We start from the raw sequence: 12,062 nt of genomic DNA on the forward strand, positions 1-12,062 counted from the left end.
GAGAGAGAGAGAGAGAGAGTCACAGGGGGAGAGAGAGAGAGAGTCACAGGGGGAGAGAGAGAGAGAGAGTCACAGGGGGAGAGAGAGAGAGAGAGTCACAGGGAGAGAGAGAGAGCTGCACCAGCATACAGGGCTACAGATACAGAAAATGAGCGTGGGAAGAGAAAGATAGGAGAATAACCAGAGGAGAAAGAGGAGCTGAGAGTAACAGCCCTAAGAAGAGCGAGATGGAGAGAATGGATGAAGTGAATAGGAGAGCTAGTGAGAGAGAGGGGCGGTGTGTGTGGGTGGGTGTGTGCTAACCGTGTGTGTTGTCCCGGCAGGTGTGTTAACTCTAGAGGAGTTCAGGCGTGTGTGTGATGGCATGTCCCAGCATCCCTTGCAGCAACGAGCCGGAACAAGGCGGGGCCAACCGAAAAGGAAGAGCCGACACACCTGGCTGTACCAGGGACCAGGATCACACCATATACTACACACACTGAGGAACAGGTAACACTCACTCAGTTTTCATACTAACTCAGTTGTCATACTGTTTTTATGACTTTATTCCGGCCTCTCTCCTTCCTTAGGGTGACCCATCTAGCGCGTCTGCCCTCCCCATTGGTTGAGCTGAGCGAGCCGCTGCAGGTGATTCGCTACGAGCAGGGAGGCTTCAGCCACGCCCACCACGACAGTAGCCCCTCCCATCCAGAGACCACCTGCTCTCACACACGCCTGGCTGGAAACACTTCGGCACACACCGAGATCTCCTGCAGGTGTGTCTCTTTCTATATATATGTGTGTGTGTGGGTGTCTCAGTGTATCCATATGCTTGCTCTAATTTTCATAGGTTGTCATCTTTTTAGGGTGTCCATCTGTTTGCACTTTGATCCTCCCATATTCTAGTCAGATTGATATAGTCCCCTTAATATACGGCTCTTCCCTCCTTCTCCCCAGGTACATAACTGTGTTACTCTACCTGAACTCTGTGGAGGGAGGCGGAGAGACCACTTTCCCTGTGGCAGACAATCGTACCTATGAGGAGGAGGTGGGTGACCATACTATAAGTACTGTCAGTGTTAAGAGTTTTTGCTTTCATGTTGAATGATGAGAAGACTACTGATTTCCTGAATTGTGCTGCTATTGCAAACATAGTGCTGAACAATGACAAGGAATCTGACTAAGAAGCACTTGTCATGCTTCATATAAGGAGCATAGAGGAGCTGCAGTTTTGTTGTGTTTGCATGGCTGTGTGTGTCCTCCAGGCTTTAGTGCAGGGTGGTGTGGATCTGACAGACACACAGCAGAGTTGTGACAGAGGAAACCTCAGGGTGAAACCAACCGCTGGGACTGCTCTCCTCTGGTACAACCATCTCTCTGATGGCAAAGGTATGTTCCAGCACACACACACTGCTCCATTCTTTGTGACTCGTTTTCTCCGTTAACACCGTAAGCCACTAGTCAAACCCACTCTCCCCTCCCCTGTCCTGCAGGTTGGATGGGTGAGCTGGATGAGTACTCCCTCCACGGGGACTGCCCTGTGACCCGAGGGGTGAAGTGGGTGGCCAACAGTTGGGTGAACGTGGACCCAGACCACCAACGCCAAGCTCGCTACCAGAGACTGGTGACCCACAGACAGGAGGGCGAGACGGGCAGAGAGGAGCGGGACACCCCCCTCCCTCACAGCAACCTCCACCAGGACCTGTAGTAATGTAGCTAGGGCCACTGGAAACACACTGTGGGGAGATACACACTTTCCTTTAAGCACACAGGGGCAAATCAGAACTTCCACTTAAGTAGATAGAATGTTCCCTTAGTCATGTTGCATTGATGTCAATGGGAGACTAAGTGAAATTTGACTTAAATGGCAGTTAGGATTTGCCCCTCAGAGAATATCTGAAAAGAAAGACAAAGTACCTGTGTAATTAATTGAATTCAAACTCAGTTCTAATTACACATGCAGACATTTTAGTTGCATTTGTCTGTTTTGCAGTCATAGTTAAGGTTCTGAGGGATCCATTATTGTTTTAAATGTAGTATGCACATGGACGTATGTAAAATTACCAGACAGCAAATTGAGCCAAATTAGAATATAATCAGATGATCCATCTATCTATGTCTTCCTGACAGGCAGATTTGATGTGGGATTGTGTCTGTGTAGTTCTGTCTTTCTTTCATGAGTGATGTGATGTTCTGAGAGTATTTGTCAATAGAGTTGGGATGATGGGGGTGCTAGTGGGCTCTAGACAGCACAATAACAAACCAGGCCCCGGGACCCTCAAGCATTAGATATTTATGTTGGCCCAGCCCACTGTCACTGTGCTGCTAACAGCTTCGCTTCCTCAACTGTCCCTTTCCTCTTCCTGGGCTTGAACCAGTGGTCCTCTGATCTCAAACACGTGTCCACCTGCTTGACGTACAAACCAGTTGCGCCACCGAAAATGATCAAATTCAATGGCCCCATTTCAAGCTGTGGATGAGTTTATCCAGTACAATTTGACTCCATTACACGTCTGTAATCCAAACCCAGTTTCTATGTTACAGTTCCTGTCTGGTGGTTGTGTTATGATGATAAAGAAGCACTCTCATTTTCAAATGAGCTGTCCATTCATACAACTCCACTTGTTAAAGATGGAACCCGCATTAGGGGAAACAGCGCCACTGTCTGCTCCCAGCACCTTTTGTTATTGTTTTTGTTTTGAGGTGCGTCGAGCAGTGTGGGAAAAAAAAGAAGAAGAATGCAGTACATATTCTGCTGTTATATCACGCGTGCATCACGTTTGTGGTTTACAGTAACTTCTTTGTTGTTGTAATCGTTATTTTTCAATGTCTGCTTGATTCAGGATTCAGATTAGTGTGTTTATTTATTTGTTTATTTATCTATTTATTCATTGTATTTGATTATTTATTATCTATGTATTATTATTTATTAACTTAATAAGGTGATTGATGAATGTATCTTTATTACTTGACTGGTTGATGTTGCACTGAGTCTATTACATGTCTTGTTCACTATATACATACAATAAGTCATGGGAAAAAATACAATTTGTATGTTTTTTTCTGTAGCTACAGTGAAAGTGATTTATTATCTAAGCCTGGCACCGAGGCGCATTCCATGGGGTTTTCTCATTTTCATTTGGGCAAAAGTCTTTCCTATGTCCTCTTTCCTCTGTGACCGATAAGTTGTTGAGTGGTCGAGGAGTGTGTCAATTCGTTAAAAGGCAAACGGAAGACGGTCCTCCCTTCCTCTGTCCTCCTCGATAGCCTCCTTTGGCGAGGAAGCACCACTGAGGTATAATAAGAACTGGAGACTGCGTCCAAGATGTCCGACTGTTGTTTTCAAGGTAATCTACTCACGTTCGCATACGCCGATTCATAGGACTTTTATCAATGCTCACCTCCTGCGTCCTCTCTCCTCCGTCCCTTCTCGCCTCCTTTTGAAAAGGTCAAGGTTAATCAAGGAGAGTTGGCGATGAGAGTGAACGGGGATGGAAATGCGCTTGATTGAAATGAGACGTTCCTTCTCCACTCGCCCATCATTAGGCTAATTACGTTTAATGGGGTGGATCCCAAAATAAATGTGGAAAGTGATAAAAACAAATGAAGTTAGTTGTGCAATACATTTTATAGATAAAACAATAAGTAGCATATTGTTTTTAAATGTGTGCATGTTTTTCTCCTCTGACAAAACAAAAGCTGATTCAAAGGGGGTGTGGCAGATTGCAAAACTCTTCTGTGGTAGGATACACATGTATCCTCAATGGAAGGAAGCTGTCGAGGAGGGGAGGACACTTATGTTTGCCTACTTATCTGTTTCCGGGTCACAGAGGAGAGAGAACAGAGGACGACGGTCTTTTGCCCAAACGAGAAAACCCCATGGATGTCTATATCTGGGTTGCATCCGGTTTATACGGACCAACGTCACATGCGCAATAGCACTTAGTGTACACAGGGAGCAGCGTGAGCAGCGATAACGTCACGTCATCCAAAAAGATGGATGAATATATCACATTTTAAGATTTTCGGCTGTGAGTGATGGAGAATTTTTTTTGCCTCAGTGACAATGATTTTCATAATTCAATGTATGTTTTGTGCACAAAGGTGATAACTAAAGTGTCTTATTAGGAATTTTCAAAACTGACTTCTCTATGTGGCTGTCTATGGAAATGGTATTTCTGGGCCGGGCATCATTTAAACTGCAGTACCTAAGCAAAACTGTCTGAGCAGTCGAAACCGTGCTTCTAGACCGGAACCCAGTCATAGTTAGAAGGGATCTAGCTTTTGTCAAATTAACACATTTTGCATGTTAGATAGCCCTAACCCTTTTCCTAACCTTAACCTAATTCTCCTAACCTGCTCCGTAAATTATCCTAACCTGCTACGAAAAGTCTGGATCCCTTCTAGCCATGACCCCGGAACCCTTACCCCTTCGGAAGCACAACCAATTCTTTTTTATAACTAACCCAAGATGGACCACAGCCTGTCATTTCCAATGGGAGCAAATAATCATAGTGGGCAGAACAAGTGTTCGTTCTAGCATACATTTGCATATTTCCGTTAGGGAACGCCAACTCTGTGAAGTGCGCGTGTGCAATAACTCAATTCGCCCCTTCACTCCTAAACAGTGGCGGTTTTACACGGAGGCCGGGGGAGGCCCGTGCCTCCCTGGAAATGTCCCTGGCCACCCCTGTGGCCCCCCCGTGCTGACCAAATAAAAAATTATGAATTTATAACTATTTTACACTCGAGCGCCAAAAGCGGTACTAATGCAACGCTCTACACGGCAACGTTCTACACGGGTAAATTAGAGTGGCGCACCCGAAGGTCGAAGGTAAGCAAAACGATTTAATATCATAAGTGACTTGTTGTTCTTGCACATAGCCTACATGTTCCTTTTGTTCCTCACACATAAATCAAATCAAGTTTTTAAATGTCTGGTCTCGATTTGTTTAGAAATGTAATCATATCTAAGCAAACTCATCGAAGCAGAAGCAAATATCCAAATGTTAGTAGGCTATCCTTGCTAGGTCTACACAATGTTGTGATGTTAACCACGTAACTTCATCCGTCTTGGCTGTTGCATCGCGATAACAAATACATTTTTAGTAAAGTAATCAACAGGTTATCTGCCAGTGTTAAGTAGGGAGGGATGGTTAGGTAACAAAATGTAATGCATGCCCCTACGTTTTTTCTTCTTCTAATAGTTATCATGAAACGAGGAAGGGACATAAAGTCATTTTTTGCCCCAGCAAACAAAAAAGTTAGAGTTTATGATTTTATTCTTTTGAATTATCTCTGCCAAACATCTATGTACTACAAATCTTCAAGCTCCATAGATGTTTTATGGCATCCACTAAACCTCTTTAGATATTTGTAAATTATACAGTGTGATACCTTTCAACGAAAGTTTATTTTATTTTTTACCAACTATGATTTTTCCTTTTGAAAACAAGCAAAGCAAGAAAAAAAAGAAACAAAATAACTCCAATCATTGCACACTTGTGTCGTTCAGACTTTGCAGGTCCAGCTTTGACATGATGATCTAACTAACACTAATATTGTAACTAATATTGTAACTGAAATATGTATGATCCTATGATGAGCGATTGCTTACTTCCCTTTCACTCTTAAAAAATTACTGAAAAAAAATGTGTATAAAAAGGTATATGTAGTATATGTTTGTTTAGTGAGCATTCATGCTGTCATTTTTTCCTAATGTGAACTATGGTGGAAATGTGCTGTCCTAAATGGACTTGCCCATATATGTTGTAAAGCCTTTTTTTGTACACCTGCTCATCAACTGACAGTGAAGTACACAAAGACACAGACACACACACACACAGACACCTGTAATATTCTTGTTTTCATGTTGTTGCTGATATCCATCAGTGTTGTTCATATTGCTACATTGTGTTGACATGATTGTTGCTTTTAAACGAATGTTAACTTAATGTTTATTGTCTGCATCCTATTGGACTACTGGATGTTAATGTGTAACACGTTTCCCTGTTTATGTGCTTTAGCAATACTGTATGTCAATATGGTCATGCTAGTAAAGCCTCTTTGAATTGAATTTCTTTTCTGATTTGGTTTATTTTACCTAAATGGATACAGGGTAGTGTGTTTTGTTTATAAATCACTCAGAAAGTTTTCTTTCTTAAAACAAAATGTGGAATCAACTGTCCACAGTAGTGGGGCTTCCATAAATAGGAAATGGCACATTGTTGTACCCTTTGTTGTATCCTGGAGTTTTGTTCACATTGAATATGAACCCTGTATTTGTACCCTGTACTTTTTATTTTATTTTTATTTTTTTATTTTTTCATTTTTATGGCACTATCTCTCTTGCATCTGCACTCTTGTACAAAATACGTGTTATAATAAATGTCATATGATTTTAAAGTACCGTATTGGTCCGAATATAAGACGACCCTGATTATAAGACGACCCCCCGTTTTTCAACACAAACATTTAGAAAAACAGATTTGCAGACTAGATTTGCCGAACAAAGAACTTCATTTTATTTTAAAATAACAATATTAAAAACACAGTGAATTAAACACAAAGGCAAACTATGTACAGTATGATTCAAAATTAATATCAAGCAATAATAAAGCAACATTTTTAAATAACAGAGAAAATACAGGCCACACATTTAACTAAACTTAACAAAAATTCGCCAAACTTCTCCTCCGATGTCTCTCTATCCCTCACACACGTCCTCTGCCCCGCTGTGTTCGCTCTCGCTGTCATCGCTCCCCAGCTGCTCCGCTTCCACCGGCTCCTCCCAAAGCACGTCGTCCTCGCTGCCGTCCAATGCATTTGAGATGCAACATTTTTTAAAGTCATCGATGATGCTCTGTGAGGGAATAGCATCCCATGCATGCAGGATCCATTCACACAGTAGACGGACTGACGGCTTCTGTATTTTCCCGGTCGGTGTGAGTGCGTGGTTGCCAGACAGGAGCCACTCTGTGTATTTTTTTCGCAGGTTATCCTTGAAAGGCTTGTTCACAACTACGTCCAACACCTGTAGCTGGCTTGTCATTCCCCCTGGTATGATCACAAGATCCCCGTTCATTGCTCGCACCTGACTTTTCACGGGCTCAGTCAGATGTCCGCGGAACGCATCCAGAACGAGCATGTTCCTCCTCTGCCCGCGAATGTGTATTGACATTTAAAGGGAGCGCCGAAGAAGAGAAACTGCGCTCTGAATACTAGACCCCGAATATAAGACGACCCGACTTTTTTGGACCTATTTCGAGGGGAAAAAAGGCCGTCTTATATTCGGACCAATACGGTAAAATAAAGTTTATAATCTTTGAATATCATGTGTTGCCAGTTTTTTTATGTGTGCCCCCCTGATTAAACACTGGCCCCTCCTTGGCCCCCCTAGTAAAATGTGTCTAGAACCGCCACTGCTCCTAAACAACACTCTTTTTAGAAACTTTGACAAAGGGTGAAGTTACAAAAATGTGTCCACTCTGTTCGTAACATATTCTAGTTTTGGGAACAGAAAACTCTATTGAGATCAAATGTTTCATCGATGAGAAATCCATCTCGCTCGATCTTCACCCACTGCCGGCCACATGGCTTCATATCATCACCATATTTGGTGGTGAGTGGAAACGCCAACCGGATGCTTTAGATTTGTACATCCGGTGAAACATCTGGTTCATTGTTCTACCGTATCTGTGGCAGAAGTGAATCCTACCGCGGAAGAGTTTTGAAATCTGACACACCCCCCTTGGAATGAGTTTTTGTTTTGTCAGAGGAACAAAACATACACATGTTTAAAAACAATATTCTACTTATAGTTTTATCTATAAAATGTATTGCACAACTAACTTACATTTTTGGAGCACTTTACAAATGTATTGTGGGTCCACCTTTGTAAACGTAATTTGCCTAATGACGCGCCAGTGGCGAAGGACCGTCTCATTTCAAGCAAGTACATTTCCATCCACGATCACTCCTTGCTAACTCTCCTCGATTAATGTGGACCTTTTTCAAAAGGAGGCGAGAGTGAATCTAATTGATAAAAGGCCCATGTCTTTCTTGTCTGGTGACGCGCGACACACGTGACTACACAGCGCGCTGACTTCGAGAGCTGGGGTTCTTATTATACCTGTGGTGTCAACCAGACTCTTCCACCCTGAGCTGCCAACATCTTCTTGTCCGCTAGATGTCGCCCAAGGTCAACAAGCAGATGCGATCAAATCCATTCCAAATTGAACTGCATGCATGTGACGATGGTGCTGGTTTTGAGCACTTTGGGACGGCTTTACTAGGCGTATGGGTCATATGCCAGGAATAAGACATAAAGTGTAGCTAAATGAAAACAACAATTCATTAGGTTTTTTGCATTCTTATCCCCTTTAAAAAAAAGGGCCAAACGAAAACATTAAACTATAAATGCGGTTGCCCTCAAAGACCCGGATAAGTACAGGCAGGCACCGAATGAATGGATTGTTAGTACACACAACATGGACTGACCCGTCCTCTCCAACCCCCTAAACTAAACCTATTAAGAACCTCATCATAAAGTGCCAAACGTGACTGTTGTACGTGAGATTGACAGTATGGCTACTGTAGCACAGTGTAGGCTGATCTGGAAAGAGGCTATATGCGTGCGTGTATTGATTTGTTTGTTGACGGCCACGTGCATCATGCTGTATAGGACCAACAGACAAATTACAGACACAGGTGCCCCAGAGTACAAATTAGCCCTAGATACTGATATATTAGTACTAGGCATGCTATACTGTAATTAGCTTAATTGCGTAATTTTATTATATGCCACTAAAGTGAATGATTGCGTTGTCCTTGGAGTAATCGCTTATCGTAGTCTGTCCTATTCCAGGTTGATGAATTAAAGACTGGACGCCACTTTAGGCTATAAATCTACTATCGGCCTAAAGGAGCCTTAAATTAATCTGATCTGTGCAAATACAGTATTGCCATCATCAAATGACTGCACATGTATTAAGCCAATTATATGGTAAAGATGGACAGACCATGGGCTAGTTTCTCCTCGTTATGTTTAAGTCATTCATGTAAAAAATTAAAAAATAAAATGTTTCCAACTGTGGGCTAGAGCGGCTAGACTGAGTGGCCCACTGTGCGTCACGAGATTGCCCTTGCAAAAAAATGCTCTAGAAATGCACGAGGGAGGGCGCAGCGACACTAGGCTATCATTCTTCATACCGCATCGCGCCTTCCTGGGGCGACATTTCAGTGACTGTGAATTACTAATTTATGCACGAAAATATAAATACATACTCTTATTCATTCACGAATTGAATGCGATTGTGTTTTATGGACAATTTGAAATAGAATATGACATGTGCTGTTATCTATCCAGCCCAATAAGCTGCCAGCTAGGCTGTCTGACATTGAGATTTTACTCAGATTTTTACTGATTTTACACTATGGCACCCTGAAAGGTCCGAGCAAGCCAGGCCCCCCAACCAAAAATAATAATAATACTTTTTTGGGAAAAACATTACATTTTTTTTGGGAAAAAGGCTAACATCCTGCAATTTACACATTTTGCCATGGGGCAAAGAGAAAAATGTGCAGTTTTATAGCTAATGCAATGCATTTCTACACATTTCCACCTCTGGTCTGCTGGCTCCCCTACCTCTGCGGAAGCATAGTTTCCGCTCAGCCCAGTCAAAACTGTTCGCTGCACTGGCACCCCAATGGTGGAACAAGCTCCCTCACGACGCCAGGACAGGTCACCACCTTCCGGAGACATTTGAAACCCCACCTCTTTAAGGAATACCTGGGATAGGATAAAGTAATCCTTCTACCCCCCTTACCCCAAAATAAAAAAATTATAAAAATTTTTAAAAAAAGAAATAACAAATACAAAAACAAAAAAGATTTTAAAAAAAAAAAACATTGTAAAGTGGTTATCCCACTGGCTATAAGGTGAATGCACCAATTTGTAAGAGCGTCTGCTAAATGACGTAAATGTAATGTAAATGTATTATGCCATGAGGCTGAGAGAAAATTTGCATTGTTTTAAAGCTAATTTCCTGTAATTCTAGAGATTTTTGACATGTTTTATGACATGTTTACATGCTATCTGGGTAGGGGGCCTGACATGCCAAATAGAGGGGATGGTTGTCACATCGAATGTGGGGTTGTCACTATCAACCTAATTATAATAAAACCAGTGGAGTACCACTTTGCCCAACAGTTTACCCACTTTTTGCAGAAAAATGCATTAAAAGTATAGGAAGCGTTACTTTTTTTTACAACAGATTTTTTTCACTGATTTAAATCATAAGCTCTTTTGTGCTTGTGCTATAAAGAGCGCCCTTCGTTGCCTCTGTCACACACATATTTTTCTGTCATACACCCACACACGCATACACAAATCAAATGTACTCAAAATATCATATGTTATTCTCATGGTATAAAATGCTCAATTTTGTTAGTAATGTCATTTGATCAAAGAAAGGCTATTTCTAAGACTGTTAAAAAAGGAATAAGCTACTAGCAAACATTGTGACAACGAACCCCATACTGTGTGTCTTCCAACCCCATGATGGGGCTGGTTGTCACAAGTGGACAGAGTGTGTTGATGGTTTATAACTCCATTTTGGAATAAGATATTAGGATAAAAAGGGTCCTCCTAATATTGAAAAGAGTCATGTACGATATACTGGTGCTGAGAAATACACACGAGTAAAAAGTGTGACAACCAACCCCGGTCTCCCCTACTGTCCTGTCTGCCTGTCAATTCGTGTCCCCCATGGGCCACAATACGATTCGATTAGCGTCCGTTACTATGTCAACAGTGTGACTAGCTAATGCGTTGAATTTTAGAGATCATTACAGCCAAAATGATGTTATTTTCATCCAGTAAGCATTGGGGGGGGGGGGGGGGGGTGATACGACAGTGTGTGCGGTTGCTCACATGATTATCCATGTAAACAGAATGATTTCCCACTTCAGTAGACTATCCGATATTTGATTATTTATTTATTATCCTGTGAGTCGTGCAAATGTATGAATGATAAAAAGCGGCTTGGTGATGGTGCTGGTTTTGCTACGCAGTGTAGAACGCGCACTGCACAGATTAGCCAATTGCGTCGCAGGGTCGTGCGCGAGGAGGAGGGGGCTGCCAACCGATAGACCAACCGAGCCAGGAACCGCTCACATCACATTCTTCGTCTCATCAGAGCGGGGTGAAGGACCTACCCAGCATACAACATCACGTAGCTAGCTAGGTAATTGGACCTCTGACTAAACGATACAAATAGCGACCTAAACCTCTCGATTTACTAGCTAGCTAGCTAGCTATCATTTTCATTTACTGTCATCCATGAGATTCTTCAGGCTATCCTTCAAGTGCTTCGTCGACTGCTTTTGAATTCCCTCTCCCCAACGTCTGACGCGACGCTTTGTAAATATTCAATTTCTTGTTGAAGGGCACCAACTCGTTATGATAAATTAAAAAATATACATATTTTTTGATAACAAGAAGACGAAAAATCAACCAAGGAAATAACTGGAGAACTGCATAGTCTCTCTCTCTCTCTCTCTCTCTCCCTCTCTCTCTCTCCTCTCTCTGAGACGCACTGAGTATCTTGATAGCGTCACTAGCTGCTAGCTAGCTGCACTTGGCTCTACCCACCTACCCGGGTTATTTAAACCTAATCAATCAACATGTCGCCAGAAGTGGAAGAGAACTCCCCAGGTGAGTGTAATTTTTTAAAATAACAAGTATTACAATAACAATGGTAATAACATTATTATTATTGTTGTTGCATTGTTATATTGTAACGATAGCTATGACTTCAATGAATTCAAAGCAGCAAGGCAGATGTCAAAGACCCCAGCTAGCTAGCTATAGCTAAGTTTAGTTAGGCTCTAACGTTAGCTTCAACAGCAGGTGTTTTGTTTTTACTACATAATAGCTAACTAGATATAGGCACTAACGTTACTGTGCATCTCGGATGCACATCTAACTAGCTAAGTATGGACATATTACATGTTACTGTTATAGGTAGTTCACCTGTCACTTAAGACTGAGTTCAAGAGACCTCACTTGCTGGTTTTGCTAC

At 42.1% G+C, this 12,062-nt stretch overlaps 1 protein-coding gene across 1 annotated transcript in view; it reads left to right on the forward strand.

Moving 5' to 3' along the window:
* The window catches only part of LOC311150260 (transmembrane prolyl 4-hydroxylase-like), a 23,170-nt gene extending 20,201 nt beyond the window's left edge, over positions 1–2,969 (forward strand). Inside the window, exons 5-9 of the mRNA XM_084187645.1 lie at positions 324–489; positions 570–755; positions 937–1,027; positions 1,245–1,368; positions 1,473–2,969. Of these exons, the coding sequence (XP_084043771.1) occupies positions 324–489; positions 570–755; positions 937–1,027; positions 1,245–1,368; positions 1,473–1,687 (782 nt within the window). The 3' untranslated portion in view covers positions 1,688–2,969. The remainder of the gene's footprint in view (positions 1–323; positions 490–569; positions 756–936; positions 1,028–1,244; positions 1,369–1,472) is intronic.
* Positions 2,970–12,062: the final 9,093 nt, after the last annotated feature.

The sequence above is a fragment of the Coregonus lavaretus genome (genome assembly GCF_964263955.1).
Source record: "Coregonus lavaretus genome assembly, chromosome: 22".
Lineage (NCBI taxonomy): Eukaryota > Metazoa > Chordata > Actinopteri > Salmoniformes > Salmonidae > Coregonus > Coregonus lavaretus.